Source organism: Prosopis cineraria, unplaced genomic scaffold, assembly GCF_029017545.1.
Source record: "Prosopis cineraria cultivar Desert tree isolate PC_DT_omini unplaced genomic scaffold, ASM2901754v1 PC1078, whole genome shotgun sequence".
NCBI classification, from domain to species: domain Eukaryota; kingdom Viridiplantae; phylum Streptophyta; class Magnoliopsida; order Fabales; family Fabaceae; genus Prosopis; species Prosopis cineraria.
In genome coordinates this window covers 2,638-20,480 of record NW_026556403.1, presented here as the reverse complement: position 1 = coordinate 20,480, position 17,843 = coordinate 2,638, and the positions used below count along the sequence as shown (strand labels likewise).

The 17,843-nt window shown below is 32.9% G+C and overlaps 2 protein-coding genes across 3 annotated transcripts; one reads left to right on the top strand and one right to left on the bottom strand.

Annotated features, from left to right (window-relative positions):
• Positions 1-5,543: 5,543 nt before the first annotated feature.
• On the top strand, positions 5,544-10,395 carry LOC129299209 (uncharacterized). Of its 2 annotated transcripts, XM_054937669.1 has the most exons (10): positions 5,544-5,704; positions 5,885-6,290; positions 6,508-6,752; positions 7,420-7,504; positions 7,607-7,792; positions 7,875-8,042; positions 8,120-8,338; positions 9,235-9,406; positions 9,505-9,676; positions 10,033-10,395. In XM_054937669.1, the coding sequence occupies exons 2-10, from the start codon at positions 5,925-5,927 to the stop codon at positions 10,124-10,126; spliced, it is 1,707 nt and encodes a 568-aa protein (XP_054793644.1). In that variant the 5' UTR covers positions 5,544-5,704; positions 5,885-5,924; the 3' UTR covers positions 10,127-10,395. The 2 variants fall into 2 exon arrangements, with proteins under 2 accessions (XP_054793644.1, XP_054793645.1); XM_054937670.1 differs by having other exon boundaries at positions 5,549-6,290.
• Positions 10,396-14,386: 3,991 nt separating this feature from the next.
• Positions 14,387-17,201, bottom strand: LOC129299208 (adenylylsulfatase HINT3-like). The gene is made up of 6 exons (XM_054937668.1): positions 17,132-17,201; positions 16,034-16,091; positions 15,379-15,445; positions 14,957-15,009; positions 14,789-14,842; positions 14,387-14,646 (listed from the first exon to the last, which is right to left on the bottom strand). Exons 1-6 carry the CDS (start codon positions 17,167-17,169, stop codon positions 14,548-14,550), a joined length of 369 nt encoding a protein of 122 aa, XP_054793643.1. The 5' UTR covers positions 17,170-17,201; the 3' UTR covers positions 14,387-14,547.
• Between the last annotated feature and the right edge of the window lie 642 nt (positions 17,202-17,843).

Genomic DNA, 17,843 nt, shown 5'->3' with positions numbered 1-17,843 from the left:
AAAGAAAAGTTCGAATACATTGCAATCCAAGCCACTTCCAGATCCATTTCCAGAAAAACTCAGGTTCATTCCAGGTAAGCTCTTGTGTGGTCGCAAACACACAAGCGACAGAGAATTCTCCATTCAGGTTGAGACTCCAATATCAGGTGTTAGGGTTGGTGCTGGTCGGTGGCAGAGCAGTTGATGTGAGCTTGAGGTTGATATTTGATGGAAGGAGGCTTTGGAATAGTGACCATTTCCATTGACCAAATTCATTAATGTAGTCCTTAACAAGCCGTTGGAGGACAGCATCAGGAATGTCGGCATATGTGAGGAACTTAAGAGGCCCCATATCACCAATCCAGTTGTCTTGCCAGAATTGGATTCTATTACCATTTCCCAGGCGCCAGGTAGGTGCAATTCAGAATCAGGCCATACTTTAGCTATTCCACGCCAGAAGTGAGATGCAGATTGAGTGCGAAACATGTACTGAGTACTTTTTGGCCAATTGTAATTAGAACGGAGTATGTACCCAAAATTTGTCCGGTCGATGAACCATATTGAATGCACCCCAAATGAAGTTTCTGATGATTTTTTCAATTGTTTTGCAACGAGATGTTGGTAGAAGGGAAGTTTGCATTGCATAATAAGTGATGGCACTAAGAGTGGCTTTTGCAAGAATTATGCGTCCAGCAAGAGATAAAGTGTTGGCTTTCCAACAAGTGAGTTTCTGTTGGACTTTCTCGATGAGGTACCCGTATGTGTCTTTAGTTACTTTGTGGTGGAGCAAGGGTACCCCTAGGTATTTACCAAGACAATCAGTTGATTTGAATTTAAGCAAATTGCATACCTGGCTTTGCTCTCTTATGGTTACATTTTTGGAGAAGTGTATCCTTGTTTTGCTTTGACTAACCAATTGACTAGAGGCACGACAAAATTCTGCTGGGACATTTTGCATCAGGAGTATCATCTCAGTGGAGACCTCTCCAAAAAGAATCGAGTCATCGACAACGAAGAGGTGAGATAATGGTGACCCTTTTCTGCTAATCATGACAGTGGCCCAGTTACTCTGTTGAACTTCTTTGATTTTTTTTTTTTATTAAGAAAAGAAGGCAGGGCCCAAATGCAGAAAAATTAAGGGAATTGAGGAGTTTAATCCCATACAATCCTTTTGCACTAGATCCCTCAGAAATGGGGGAGCCGAGTCAAAGAGAGCTGAATTAGAAATGCCCAAACTTTGCCAGAGAGTCAGCTACCATGTTTTGTTCATGAGGAGCAAAGTTAACACTAACACTCCAGCTATAATTGAGTAACACTCCAGCTATTGAGTAGCTATTGGATCTCCAAGAAAACAAGGCTTCTACTATAATGGTGTTCAGAATAGTCATTAATTAAGTCCCCCAAATTTTTGGAGTCAGATTCAATAATAATTTTCTTGTAGCCCATGTCCTAGGCCAAACGAAGGCTCTTATAAACAGCCCATTCTTCAGCTTCAAAAGGGCTGCATTGACTAATAGATGTAGAGAAACCGACTATCCAAGTACCATCACCATCTCTGAGCATTCCTCTGCAACTAAGCTTGTCTGAATTAACAGTTATTGCACCATCAACATTAAATTTAAACCACGCTTGCGGAGGATGGTTCCATTTATCAGTTGAAGTATCAGCTTCATGAACATGAGATAGAGAACTCTCACTCATCATAAAGGATTTCCACGTTTGAAGAATGTTTGCAGTAGGATCATTCGGTTTTTGGAAATCCTGTTGAAATAGTAAACAATTTCTCCATTTCCAAAGTTTCTAGATTGCAACACTCCAAATTGGGTTCCAATTAGAAGAAGCTCCGGTAAAGAAGCCTTAAGATTGTAGGCAATCCAATCTTTCAAATTCAAGTCAAAGAAAGTAACTTGGTGATTAAGAGGTAATAACTTGCACCATATTTGCTGAGCATAAATGCAGTCCCTAACAACATGCAAAATATCCTCATCCGCTACCTCACACCAAGAACACATAGATGAGCACTCAGCCCATGAAGAGCACCACTTATTTGTAGGGAGTTTGTTGTGATAAGCTAGCCAAATGAATCGATGAATTCTCTCAGCCCCTTTCCATTTCCAAATTAATTTAGAGTTAGGATCAAATAAATTTGTAGGTGATTTTTCAATCATGTAATAGGCAATTTTCAGAGTGAAAGACCCACTAGAGGTACCATTTCAAAGCATAATATCACCATCAACATTATGGGAAGGGGGAAAGTAGAGATAAGTTTAGAGAGAACCTCATTAGAAACAATGAAAGATAGATATGTAAAATCCCAGGTGCCAAAGCGTGTCCAATCTATTACCTTGGACTTTAATTCCTTCATTGAGAGTTGCCTAATCATCAAATCCTTGATTTTTTGATCGGAAACAGCCACTGGTCCTCAAAGAAATAGATAGATTCTCCATCCATGAGTTGCCATCTAGTTCTTTCTTCAACTAAATCTTTATGCTGACAAATAAACTTCCATAGAGAAGAATCCCATTTAGTAGAATTCAACAACTTCTCCTCAGATCTGAGCATATATTTTTTCTATAGCAGATCAATCTAAAGGCTTTTATTACCAAAAACAAGATTTCAAGCAAGCCTTGTTCCACAAGCTTCATTAATGGAGGATAGTTTTTTGAACCCAAGGCCTAAGCTTTAGGAAGTGTCACTATATTCCAACTGATCGGGTGAAATCCCTTTGAATGAGAATTGCCCCAAATGAAATTTCTTTGTATTTTCTCTATCTCATTACAAATAGCAACAGGTACTTTAGTTATTTGCATAGGGTACAGAGGGATTGCACTTAGCACAAATTTACTCAGGCTAATTTGGCTTTCACTCTTTCAATAATATATCAAAACTTATTTCTTGGCCGTCTGTCATCTGAGAGAGGGAAGCCTAGATATCTGCCTATCTTTGCAAAGATTTTCATGCTTGCTATTCTTTTAATCCTACCTTTCATATCAGCATTGACATTTTTGGAGAAGTAAAGTAAAGATTTTGAAAAGTTCACTTTTTCTCCAGAGGCAGAGCAGAAATCCATAAGACATTTCATCATAATTAAGGCTTGTTTCTCCGCAGCCTCACCAAAGAGGAGCAAATCATCTGCAAACATCAAGTGGGAAATCGAAGGACCTTGTTTGGTAATGTGAATGGGTTGCCAATGACCAGAATCAACCACATTATTAATAAGATGAGAGAGTCTATCCATACACAAAACAAACAAAAAGGGTGAAATTGGGTTTCCATGCTAAAGACCTCTTTGAAGGGTAAAGAAATCAGATTGATTTTCATTCCACAAAACATTAAAAGAGATAGTAGTAATGCAATTCATGACTAAAGAGATAAAGTCAGAATTCATACTAGCTTCAAGTAGCACTTGTTGAAGCAAATCCCACCTTATGCAATCATATGCTTTTTTAATATCAATTTTCATCACGAATAGGCTTGTTTTTCTCTTGTATTTCTTCATAATGTGCAAACTTTCCTGTCCAATAATAACATAATCCTAGATTTGACGGCTTGGAACAAAACTAGTTTGAAAATTGCTTGAGCTAATATTTCCATACAGCGCACAAATATATAAGGGAATAGGGAATCACCTTGGCAAATCCCTCGTGAAGAGGGAAAGCATTAGGAAGGTGTGCATTAGGATTGTGTTCAATCATCTTTTGAAAATGGCCTCTCTTTTTTTTTTTTTTTGGATAGAGCTAGGGATTAGGATTGGTCTTTTAAAAGTTTTGAGCCCAAAAGTTTGAAAATGCATTAGAGTTTTTTTGAAGCCCGACCTTGGGTCTAATGGTGTCCTTGCAGGCCTCAACTCTTAGTGTATATATATATATATTAATTTAAATAACTAATACATGCATTTACAATTAATAAAATATTTCAAATAAGATTAAGTCTAGAAAAATATATTAAAGAAAATCCACAACAAATTTGCAACGCAGATTCATTTAAGCATCATCAGCAAAGATATTAAACTTGAAGAGCCTAAACATCCAAGTATCAACATCATTATCATCATTGTTGTTTTCTCACTTGAATTTTTTTAAAAAAAAAAATTAATAAGATCTAAAAGAGCTAGCCTTTTGTCCTGTAGGGTTAATCCTTTGAAGCCTGAAATTAAATCATAATCCCTAAAGTAATTGCCCCATCCTCATTAATTTTGAGTTTAAACAGGCTTGACTTGTTTTTTGGATTCTAATTTTAGCCTTGGCCTTTTTTTTTTTCAATTGTGCTATTCCTCTTATATTAAACAATACATAAATCTAATAAAATTAACATAAGGAACGAATATGACAAATGACATAATTTGATTTGTTTTTTTTTTTGCCAAAAATTTGATTAGTTGAAAAACGAAAATTAAAATAAAACATCGGCACAAAGTTAAGAAATATAAATGATATTTAAATTAGTTTCAGTCAAATTTGAACAAATGATTTTTTTTTTACATTGATTTCTGTTTTAGCCAATAGCTTCAGTGAAAAAAAAAGAAAAAGAAAAACTCAATTATCAAATTTAGAGGATGGAATTATTTTTAAAAAAAAAAGTGTTATTTTTGTTATCATAAGTATCATCAATTAATATATTATTATACAAGATATTGAAAACTATGGTGAATCATTATAATTATAAATAATTAATAATAATGTTCATTTTTTCATATTCTTGCAAGAGGAAATATAGATGTAGAGTGACGAATAATTTTCTTGTTTCTATTTAAATCATTTGCATTGAAATAATATCACATCAACATATTATTTTGTACTATAAAAATTATTTTATAAGAAACTATTTGGTCATTATTCTTTTCAAGCTAGATTGAATATTCTCATTAATCCACAGGAATTTATTGTATTATTGTATTTCAATAAAATCAGGTTTTCATCCAATGTCACTGGAGATATCTTATCAAGAAGACTAGTTTCTCAATATAATGAATGAGAGCCATCCTCATTGCCCTATGGAACAAGAATCTTCATAGAATGTTTATCTAAAATTTTTGAGTGCTTGAATGAACTAATAAGTATAGTTTTAAATTTGAATTTGTCCATTCTTTAAAAGTATTTGTCAATGCTCAATTTGAATTAGTTTTTTTTTTTTGCCAACAATTTTATTAAATCACCTCAATTTAATATCGATTACGCAAACAATAAAAAAAATATTTTCAAAATTTTCTGATAGCCATTTTCCTAAACACATTTTCTGAGAATGGCCTACTCCAGGTGCTCATAAATTTTAATTAATATTATTGTCTATTCACCCCAAAAAAATAAAATTAGGTTAAATTTAAGTAGTACATTGTTAATATTATTATATTTAAATATACAATCTTTTTATAATTTAGTTTCATTATTTTTTTAAATTTCGTACCTTTTTTAGTTTTTAATGATTTGACATTGTTTTATTAGAGAAGGTATGACAAAGATAAAAAAACATATAAAATAACAAAACACTAATTATTATTAAATTAAAGAAAAGTTAAAATAAAATTATAGGTGACGGGTGCCAAACGAATTAATTAACAAAAATGTTCCTCCATGGCGGATGCTGCTGTGCTGCAGGTTAAGTGTCTCTTCGATCTTTTCCTCCGCTTCCGCAAACCTTCTTTTTCATCCAATTCATTCCGATCACAAATTCGCCTCTTTCACGTTGGAAAGAGCTGAGTCTCCGCTCTATCTCCACCCACGTATAGGTACTCTCTCTCTTTTCGGTTCCCTTTTTAATCCTCTCCTTAATCCTGTGCTTCTATAACATTCTGAAGAAAATAGTGCTATTTAGTGGCCAACTAGTCCTGGATTTTACTATTACTTTTTACGAAGTTCGTGGGTTTTAATCATTCTGCTCAAAGAATGTTTCTTTTTTCCGGGTATAGATTTGAAGTGTTCTTTAACTGAGAGTTGAAATTAGTGAGTATGGCATCAAAACGGGAACGGGAGATTAATAGTGCGTCGAAGGAGGAAGAAGAGCTTAACCTTGTGTCTGATTCTAAAAGGCAAAGATTGGTTGAGGAGTCTTCTCCCTCTCCTCCTCCTGTTTCCATTGCAAATCCTCTCTCAGGGTTGGCCAACAATTATGCTGATGTTGACGAAGACGAATATTATGAGAGAAATAGTGTTCGTGAGAAGGTAAATGGTGACTCCAAGCGAAACGGGCGCGGATATGATGAAGATGCTGAGGATGAGGATGAGGAGGATTCATCTGAACAATTGAGTGTAAGGCACAACCGCCAGGTTGAGGTTCGGAGGGACTGCCCTTATCTTGATACTGTCAATAGACAGGTATTTAACTCATCTGTTGCATGGTGGGCAATGAACTTTGCTGGTTTGTGTTTGAGCCATGTACCATATATGGACTTAAATATTTGTTTTCTGTTCTTTCGGTTCTTCAGTATTGTTGGAAGATGGCTGTAACTATATTCATTGCTTGTAACATGGAGGTTCTAGTTCATTTTCCTCTCTGCTGAATTTTTTATTATTCACTCGTGATTCTTTGCAGGTTTTGGATTTTGACTTTGAGAAGTTCTGTTCTGTGTCTCTTTCGAATTTAAATGTGTATGCATGTTTAGTTTGTGGGAAATATTACCAAGGAAGGGGGAAGAAGTCTCACGCCTATACTCATAGCCTAGAAGCAGGACACCATGTTTATATCAATCTTCGAACTGAGAAAGTTTATTGCCTTCCTGATGGATATGAAATTAATGATCCATCCTTAGATGATATTCGGCATGTTCTCAACCCAAGGTTAGTCTAATTTCTTTATTTTTTTATTTTGTAGCACTTGCTGCAGACAAATTATTTTTTGGAACTTATCTCTCAAATCAACAAGTAATGGCTAGTGTTTTGAACAGCAATTATATTAGCAGATTTATTGTTGTCACAATTTTGACCTTTTGGTCTTTCCATTTGTAAATTTTTTTTGTCATGCGCACAAACCTTTCAATCTTCTGGTAACATTCTTGCAGCTTGATGCCCATTGGTTTTTCACTATTAGCTATGATGATTGAACCTTCATTTATTTCCTCCTATCATAAATAAATTGGAAACATTTAGAGCATTATCTTTAACTTAGTTTATCACTTTTTGGTTATTGTTATTGTTAGGATACCTGCTGGCTTCCTATTATTGTTGCGTTCTTGTAAATTTTCTTATGTATGCATGTAAACCTTTTGATCTTCTGGCAACATTCTTGTTGCTTGATGCTTATTGGTTAATCACTATTAAGTATGATGATTAAACCTTTATTTATTTCCTCCTATTCATGATTAAATTGAAAACATTTAAAACATTAACTTTAACTTAGTTTTATGGTTATTGTTAGGATACCTGCTGGCTTCCTGTTATTGTTCATTTTTTATGTATGAAATGCTTGGACACTTTTGAGTTATTTTCTATTGTTCTCTATCTTTAGGTTCACTAGAGAACAAGTTGAACAACTTGACAAAAATAAGCAATGGTCTAGAGCACTTGATGGCTCTGATTACCTTCCCGGAATGGTATTTTCTTCATCTTTCTTATAAAAAAACTGGAATTTCATAATTTCTGTCTGGTTATTAAATGCTAGTTGCTTATATTTTGGCATTGATTAAATTTTTTAGGTGGGACTTAATAACATTAAGGAGACTGATTTTGTGAATGTGACAATTCAATCCTTGATGAGAGTTACTCCTTTGAGGAATTTTTTCCTTATCCCAGAAAACTATCAGCACAGCAAATCTCAACTTGTTCATCGATTTGGTGAACTCACCAGGAAGATCTGGCATCCACGGAACTTTAAAGGACAGGTTTGCTTCTGTTGTATTTGTAGTCATTGTAAAACTCATTCTGATATTTTAGCAGCTAACTTTTAAATGCTTGTGTCTGCAGGTTAGCCCGCATGAGTTCTTGCAGGCAGTGATGAAAGCCAGTAAAAAAAGATTTCGGATAGGTGCACAATCTGATCCAGTTGAGTTTATGTCCTGGCTTCTTAATACACTGCATGCAGATCTCAGAACCTCAAAGAAGAATAGTAGCATAATATACAAGTGTTTCCAGGTTCTTCTCTGATCCACTCTACTTGTTTATTTTTTACTGATATATTTTTTCTAGCTGTGTCTGACTTCTGCTTGCAGGGTGAATTGGAGGTTGTAAAAGAAATTCCTAACAAACAAATCACTGACAAGAAAGAAAACAATGAGGAACAAAACCCCAACGACAAACTTTCAGATGGTGGAGCTGAGCGGGATGCTTTTGTCACAGAAACTTCCAAGATGCCATTTTTAATGCTAGGGTTGGACTTGCCACCACCTCCTCTATTCAAGGATGTGATGGAGAAAAATATAATACCGCAGGTACTACCTCTATGATGTAGTTCTGTTACCTTGCCTCTGAAATTATGTAGTTTCTATTACTTACATTGATGATGCAGCTTCTGAGTGTCAATTTTGGATCTTGATAATTAGGTTGTGATATTGATATCTGATATTCATATAACATCACTACTTGCTGTTAAAATTAAGGGTGTGAATGTCAATATGAATATTTTGCGCCTTGATTGGTAAGCTTGATCACATTGAGTGCCACTATGTGAAAAGCCAAAATGATAAGCTTGCGACGTGTTCTTGATGGAAGATTCTTACGAAGTTATGCCTTGTCTATTCTGTCTTCCCCTAATCTTGCCAGTTAACTTGATATTTAAAATTTGCCTGTGATGCATGCTAAATGATTAACAAGTGCACGTTTTTTATCACTGATCATGCATATGCAAAGTGACGCAGAACTATCTACTATTTCATCTCCATGTTGTGAAATTTCTTATACATGTGTTTATAAATCATCATCATCATCTTCCTACTTTGACAACCGAGCCATAGTTTTCGAATATGCATGATTCAAACATGGGATCCTTATTGTAAGTTTGCATCATAGAATATAGGCCTAGTGCTGTGGTCTAAATACTAGGGAAGTTTATGGATGTGACCAACCTTCAATCAGCATACAGACCCTGTCCTGGTCTATTTCCACTCAGATTGATTCTCATCAATGGCATGAAGTGTCAAAAAGGCATGCAAAATGCTATAGGCTTTGGTCTTCTCTCTCTCTCCCCCCCCCCTTCTCTCTAACATATCTAATATGTTGTTTCTAGATATGAAGAGAACATGAGGGCTGATATGGGTTTGGCTTATGTATTCAAGTTTCTTTTTCTGCCCCCCTCTCCTCTTTTCTACTAATTAGGTCTTGTTTCCAGGTTCCACTCTTCAACATATTAAAGAAGTTTGATGGGGAGACCGTCACAGAGGTAGTCCGTCCTCATATAGCTAGAATGCGATATCGTGTAACCAGACTGCCGCCATACATTATTCTACACATGCGTCGATTTACAAAGAATAACTTTTTTGTGGAAAAGAATCCTACGTTGGGTGAGAATTTGTGTACATTGAAAGCAGTTATTAGTACTTTGTATCTGTATACAGCATGCTTATTTCAAAGCTCAACCTATGTTTACTCATTATTTCAGTTAATTTTCCTGTGAAGAACCTGGAATTAAAGGATTACATTCCCTTGACAACACCAAAGGAAAACGAGAAATTGAGATCTAAGTATGATCTAATAGCCAATGTTGTTCATGATGGCAAACCTGGTGAAGGATTCTACAGAGTATTCGTTCAGCGCAAATCAGAAGAACTATGGTAAGTTCTTGTCCATGACAAAGTGAAAGCAATCTAAATGGCTTTATAATATGATTTTTTCTTTTTTGGATTTGGTGCACAACGTCATTTGTATACTATCCAATAAAAACGTGCCATGTTAAATAATTGTAACTATAAATTGATTTTGTCATTGATTATGGTAGAGGGAGAAAATGTAAGAAATTATAGATGCACTCTTCCAAAAATGAAGTCATTAAAAATAATATCATATAAGATTTTATTTAATTAAACTGATGCAATTTCATTGGATAGAGTATAGATGAGATGGTACTCGTAATCCATGCAAGAATTTCTCTTATATTATAGGTGTCCACTCACAATCAAAAATTGTTTAGGTATGAGATGCAGGATTTGCACGTCTCAGAAACTCTTCCTCAAATGGTTGCACTCTCAGAGGCTTATATGCAGATATATGAGCAGCAGCAGTAACATTGATATATATATATATATATATATATGGTCATTGCCTGGCCACTTGGTTCAGGGTTTTGAAGGTCCTTTGTTAGAATTCCATTCAGAAGATTAAATATCCTAATCCCAGTTTCTGCTTGTTGAAGATGTTCAGACATGAATAGGAACTTCAGCATTAAACTTGTAATTTGAATGCAGTGTTGTTGACTTTTTTGTTGTAAAATCTGTTGCTTAGCTCCTGCTTTTGTAAACTTAGAATTGCACTTGAGCTGATAGTGTGCCTGGGTTACCAGGGAACTAGTTAAATCCATTATAATTTTTTTAGTGGAACATTAATCTGCTCCATGTGGTTTAAATTGTGTAACATAACAAGGTGACATTCAAATTTTTGCAAAAATAAATACATAAATGTTACAACAATCAACATTTTAATTATATCCTTAATATTACATTTGTTTCAAGGTTATTGTTTGGATCGCACTTACATGTGATAGTAACTATTTTTTAAAAATTGTAAAATCTTTTCTTTTGTTAAATATAACGTTGGTTAGGTTTGATGCACAGTAAAAAGCTATAGTAACAGTGAAATGTTATTATCTAGATGGTGGTGGGTTTTTTTTTTTTGGCTTAATTGATATTATGCATCTGTTTAAAATTTAAAAATGTAAAAATAAGTGATCATTTTAAAATTGATTTTTGTCGGCAAGGTTGTACTATTTATTTTAGTTTTTATATTGCATAGATTAATGTGCACATATTTTACATATTTTGTTGTTAAAACTTTTTCATTTCATCTACTCTTTGAAAGATTTTGGGGGGGGGGGGGGGGAATTAAAATTGTTCACTTCTCAGCATTCAATTTCTCTCAAATTCAAATTCCCTCCATGTTCTCCCAATCATCTTCTAAATAATACAATTTCAATAAAAATATTTTTCCATGATAAATAATATTGAAATTATTTCCAACTGACTACAAAAATGAGCATAAATGATATACAGGTTTAGAATTTTCTTATAATTTTTTAGTTAAAATCCGGAAAAAGCCATATGTTGAATGGGAATGAAACAACTCGCAAATTTTGCCGAAAATGGAGACAATTTTTTTTTTTCCGAGGGGCGTATTAATTTTAAGTCATAACACTATCAAATTTACATGTAAGTTAAGCAGATCAAGGGCAGTTTGATTTGATTTCTATAATGATCATTGGGTGCTATGCCTGAATTAAATTAGAATTTGGACGGTGTCCGAAATTTATTTTCAATTAGATAACTTGGAGAAACAACAATTTACTCTACAAACAAATTTGGAGAAATTACAAGTTTTTTTTTCCTTTTTTAAAATGAAAGAAAATGTTAGAAGGCAAATAGGCAAATTCACCTTCACGCTATAAAAAAATTATTTACCACAACACTACAATTTTAACAATATTACTTGGATGCTACAAATTAAAATTCGATCCAATTAACACCAAATTCCAAAAAAATTTGTCAGAGACGTACACAAGACTTCTATTTAATTTTTAAAAAATTAAATATCTATCACATTCTCTCCCCAACCAAAATTTTTTTTGGTCAGACATGAAGCCAAGTACTATTTAATTTTTTTTAAAAAAAATCATATATTTGTATCATCTTTTCTCTAAGTTTTGATTAATTATTTGGGCAAAATTTAAATCATGCAATCCTTATTCTAACATCATTAGTTTTATTAAAGACTAAATAATTAATTGAAATACCTAAAAACTCAAACTATATCAAACATGAGGCTTTATATCATCAAGAAATCAAAAATCACAGAGAGTGTGTGATAAAAAAATTTTATTTAAAACATTTATATAACTTAAAAAGCTTGAGATCATATTCAAAGTATCTTATTATGAAACTTTATTTTTAAAATTTTGCTCGCTCTCTGTCTCAATTTTTCATTGTACATCACGTGAGAGGAAGAAAGAAAAAAAGAAAGAGGAAGTGATGCACGGCATTGCTTGCAAAAGGAGAAATGGGATTAGAAATAATGAGATTAGTTAGTGAGCCTCACGTTTTGGTATGCATTCTCTCTTTCTTCTTTGTTTTTTTTTTTTTTAATCTTCTTCCTTCTTTTCTTGTCAATAGTTAATAATCTATAAATAAAACCCCCCACACATACACTAATCCTTATAGTGCTTTTTTAACATCTTAAAAATTAAACTATGCTAGTGTATTTTGCTAAACACAATTTCTTTAATATTTATATGATTATAAAAAATTTTTATTTAAAAGAGTAAAAATAGAGATGTTACAATGATTTAGGCCATGTTTGGTATGATGGAAGAGTTTTTTAATGGAATCGGAATCGGAATCGGAATCGGAATTGGAATTGGAATTGAAATAGAATTGGATTTAAAGTGTGTTTGGTATAATGATGGAATCCTGATATAATTTTAATAAATATAAGTATTTAAAATAAGAAAAGACTAAAGTGTCCTTTTTAAAATTAAAAAAAATTATATTGGAGGAGAGAGAAGGGGCAAATTGGAGAAAAGGAACCATGGAATTGGATTCCATGATGCATATGATGGAATTGAATTCCATCAAATTTCCTTGAATCCTGATTCCAAAGAATCATAATTATTGCATACCAAACACACATGTTAACAGATTCCATATACAATTCCATTTCTTTCTCCATGATTCCAAACTACCAAACGGGACCTTAATGTCATTTATGATATCCCAATTGATATTTAAGGATCTACAGTGATTTAATATCATTCATAAAATAACTTAAAATATATTAACAATTTTATTATTTTTATGCATGATAACTTAATATTACTCATAGCATCTCGTTTAATGATGTTAGAGATTCATGGTGATTTAATCGGTTAATCCAAACATCTAATATTGTATTAAACATTAACATTTTAATTTCAATTGATTAGGAATTTCAATTGATTATTTAATTTTTAATGGAGCTAATAATTTTGGAATAAGGATTGCATGATTTAGATGCCCAAATAATTGATTAGAGCTTGGTTGAAGAGCGAGAGGATGAGACAGATATTTGATTTTTTTTAAACTAAATAGAAAGCTTCTATGTTCAACCAAAAAAAAATTGATTGAAGAGACAGAGAGGATGAGACAGATATTTGATTTTTTTTCCCTCAATAAAAGCCAAGTTTTATGTACGTCTCTGACAAAAAAAAAATAAGACCAAATTTTAATTTGTAGCATCTAGATAAATAATTAAATATTATTGAAAGTGTAGTACTGTGGTAAAAATTTATTTTTTTTTAGCATGAAGGTCAATTTGCCACACAAATAATATACTAACATATATCATTTTGATCTATAGAAAAACACTTGTACCGGTTCAGTTCATAAGACATTTTTTTAAGTATGATGAATATGAGACATTTTAGGTTTTAAAGATATAATTAATGAAGTTTTTCAAAAGATACTCTTAATTAAATATGTAATTTTAAAAATAATTAACCAATTGAAAACCGCAATTTAATTACAAGTATTTTATAATATGAACGAAGAAAGTATCTACATTATAATGACAACGTTAAATAATTTATTTCACCAACAATTCTATTTAAACTTAATAATAAGCATGTCCCTTGATTTTCAATAATAAGATGCTTTTCCCTTTTAGCTACATGAAAGTTATTGCCTCCCTGAAATTAATTATCAGAGATGTCTGCACGCTGCTTTTCTTGTTTCCATAAAATTAATATTAATACTAGAACTTAAAACTAGTCGCACTATTTATAAATATATATATATATATATATATATATAATGTTTCAAATTTCATGTAATACAACAACAACAACAACAAACTTTATCCTACTAAATAAAATTTAAACTTTGTGAACTACATGAAACAAATATTCAATTAAATTTTCAATTCAAGAGATAAAATATATATCTTTCCTGATAATTTCTAATGAATCAGAAAACGAAAGCACAAATTTCAATCCTAGCATAATGTGCGTGACTAAATATCAATGTCTTTAGAGGAAAGCACAGATTTCCATAGAAAAATGATATTTAGGACGTTCTGAAAACTTATGACAGGAAAAAAAAAAAAAGGATGTCCTAAAATGTAAAAACATAAATTACAATTAATGATTTTTTTTAGCAAAAAAAAATTCCAGCTAAGAATGATGGTCCTTTTTTAAAATTTCAAAATTTCAGAATCCTTAAACGTAAATAATATTAAAAGGGTCTTTAAATCTCATTCTCCAAATTTCTATCCTAGCATAATGGTGACGTGTACAGACCAACAACTTGAAAGATTCCCCTCATCAGAACTATTTTCTCGTAAAAAATATGATTGACTGTACAGATGATAAAAAATATGCAGACAAATTGGAAGTTTCAAGTTACAACAACAGCTCAGTGATCCAACTAATCTTTACTTGAACCAAAATCTCGATTTTTGCTATGAACTAATCGTGATTGTCTTTGGATTGCAACAACTGTTCTTGGACCCTAGCAACTAGCTGAGAAGCTTCCCCATCCAAGTTCAGGGGACGCCTCTGCAAACTCTGGAAACATTAAGATTTACCCAAGGTTGATAATCCACCAACATGATATTTATAATTTATATATTTCATAAAAGGGAATGATAATCCACCAACATGATTGATTATATACAAAATAAACATCAAAAGGAAGGATAGTTATTACCTCAGACGTCCACAAGGAATCATATGGTTCGCGAGGAATTATATGGATATGAGTCTGAAATTTCACATGTTCAGTAATAGAATTAGCCATGTTGAACATTCTAGTCTGAAAAAGAATTGAATTTGCATACGAATTGTAAATGTCTGATTCTTGAATAAATCATCTCACATGAAATATAACTTGCCCTGCGCTCCCATTGTTAACCAGCATGTTGAATGAATCTGCAGAATTCCAAACATCCATGAATTTGAAGTGGAATGATATGGTCAACTTCATAGACTCACAGTCCATAGGCCAGCTTCTTAATCTTGCAAAATAATTTCTTAACTCATTTCTTTCAAGTTTCAGGAAAATGTCAAAACATAATATATCTGATCATGAGATGAGCCTCATAAATTCCATTTTTCTATAGCGGACAGCTAGTTAAGATTGGAAATTATTTCATTGTCCTAGTCTCAATATGTAGTATTCCAAATCCAAGACAAAAGGGATAATATTGTATTTGGACATGGCCTGTCAAATATAGGCCCGCTAGAAAGGGAAAAACTAAATAAAGTCCACGACAGAAGAAAAGAAATTTAAGCGCATACCACAGCCAGTAGCTTTTTTTATGGCAATGCCAAGGAATGGCACTTTTGAACACATTGCAGCTACAACCTGAAACACAAGTCAATTTGGTAACTAAGATGGAATACTTTTTTTGCACCAAACGTTTTAAATTAAATTTACAGATCCTTTTCTAGCACTTTACCCAGGATCTGACTCTGGACTCTAAAAACTTGAAGAAAATGCAACAGTTATAGGAGAACAGTTATTAAAACTTGGACAAAAATAAAACCACGAATTTTTATAAATTCTAAACAAGGAATTGGTCGATTTTGGCCATGTTGTTATATTAATTTGAATAAAAACTGAAAGTTTGCAATTCTACAAAGCTCACAGATTTTCAGAACCTAGCTCCAGGTCACCAAAGATTTTTTTTTTTTTTTTTGCCACAAGAATTGGCACTATATTTCAAACAACAAATGTCAACAAAACACAAAATATGATGAAAGAATGGATTGGATTTTGTCTGGTTACTAGCCTTCTACTTCTGAAATTTTTCCTATGATCTCATCTCTCATTCTCAACGTTAGCACTAAGAAAATATTTATTATCACCGTAAAAGCATATACAAACCTTGATAAAAGCAGTCAGCAAAATATTAGAAACTTCAGTCTTATTAGACTTATTGATATTACTTACTGATGGAGGAGTAGCATCTAATGAAGGAAAATGAGATTTGGGGATTATGAGAGAGTGCCTGTAAAAAAGATAGAATATGAGAAGTTGATATTCAAACATGCCAAGTGGAACAGTCAATAAATAAATAAATAAATATTTTTAAAATTTTAAAGACCTGCAGGCATAATTGTTATTGTCTATTTGTTACCATGTCATGTTTCAGCATCTAATAAAGTGATTCCATTTCAACAAGGCCTGAACAATTTTGCTCTCTCACTGTCACACCAAAATGCACTCACTTACTTCCATCAGATTGTTTCCTTCTGTATAACCTAAACTGGTCCCCTATACCTTATCTTTTCTTGGTCATTCTTATGATTTACTGAATCAGACTGATCTACCAAGCATCTCCGTAAGAAAGTTATAAATTTCCCCAGTATAGATGGTGATGGTCAAAATGTTCATGAATGTCTGTCATCCCATGCTCAGTTTAGAACATGTTTTACTTCCCTTATATCTCCCATTTTACCTTACCTTCACTTTTTTGTGAGGCACCAAACAAGCCCCCCCCCCCCCATCTTAAGAGATTCAATGTTGGGGTCACACAGCTTAAAGGTCTCAGTTACGTTTTATATTTAACTATTAAAACCTACTTTAAAAGGATTTTTTTTTTTTTCTCCAAAAACAGAAGTTCTGAAAATCCTTGGCAGTTGCCAAAAATTCCAGATGCTTGACCATGTCAATTGAAAAATAAGGATATTTTTTGTTTAAAATTCTCCCTCAACCACAAAATTTTACTTCATTTTTCTTTCTATCATGCTGTCACCGGGCTTCTATTGATAAGAAATATCTGATCTATGAGTGCAGTTGGGTGAAGTCAGGCAGATGAACAGTTTTTTTTTTTTTTTTGGGGGGGTGTCTAGGCATCTTATCAACTTCCAATATACTACTAATGATTTCAGTATCACAATACAGGGAACAGCAATTATGTGCATCTTCATTCCTCCTTGCATGTCCAAATGCGCTTGTGCATAAACTTTTGACATAAAACAAAACAAGAGGGACAAGACTATGCGTCACAATATGTCTATTAATACTTGCTATTAAGATATACAATACCTTACCCATGACTCAGCGGATTCACGTCCAATATACATATGCAAAAGTCATCTTCATACAGCTGTCAATTTCAATAAACATTAGGAAAAGATAATCAAAGAAGGAGAAAATTTGTAGAATGTCCAAAACTATCAATACAGACAGCAAAGTTTATTTTTAGCATGGAGAAGTTCACAGAGCATTGTCCACAATGTTACTTTCTTTCACATCTCAACATTTCAAGTGTTCATAATGCAATTGGAAACTTGTAAATTTAATCTCCAAAATCATTGTAAGATGCAGGCAACAAAGAACCCATGAGCTTCCAAGCCAAGAGCCTTAATACTTCTTTAGAGCAGATATTAAATCTTGGCCACTTAAGAGTAAGACATGAATGAATGTTATACCAATAGCGTTTGTAAGAACCTTACAGTCTCTGATTTTTTAAGCAGGTCATGTGATCACTTCTCAAAGACATAATTATCCCCTTTATAATATTTAAGCAACTATGCGGGTCTGCATTCCAGTTTGCCATATCAATGACTGTTTGCCTATTCTTGAGAGAGAGTGAGACTGTTTCGTGTATCCTAAGAAGTTGGGTACTTGACCAGCACTTAAAGCAGCAGCAGAACGGCCCAAACAGGTGGCAAAAATAACCAAACCCTCAACACTCACAAGATTCTTGCACAAATATGTATATGAAAAAATTTTGAAATTTTATTCATTGCCAGAG

Bases quoted from the DNA above. Each gene is read 5' to 3' on its own strand.
- LOC129299209 (XM_054937669.1), top strand. From the start codon at position 5,925: ATGGCATCAAAACGGGAACGGGAGATTAATAGTGCGTCGAAGGAGGAA. The intron at 6,753-7,419 runs GTTAGTCTAATT...CTCTATCTTTAG, and splicing joins CGGCATGTTCTCAACCCAAG to GTTCACTAGAGAACAAGTTG. The intron at 7,505-7,606 runs GTATTTTCTTCA...TAAATTTTTTAG, and splicing joins CTGATTACCTTCCCGGAATG to GTGGGACTTAATAACATTAA.
- LOC129299208 (XM_054937668.1), bottom strand. From the start codon at position 17,169: ATGTATATTGGACGTGAATCCGCTGAGTCATGGGTAAG. The intron at 15,010-15,378 runs GTATGCGCTTAA...GGAATTCTGCAG, and splicing joins AAAAAAAGCTACTGGCTGTG to ATTCATTCAACATGCTGGTT. The intron at 14,647-14,788 runs GTAATAACTATC...TAATGTTTCCAG, and splicing joins ATTCCTTGTGGACGTCTGAG to AGTTTGCAGAGGCGTCCCCT.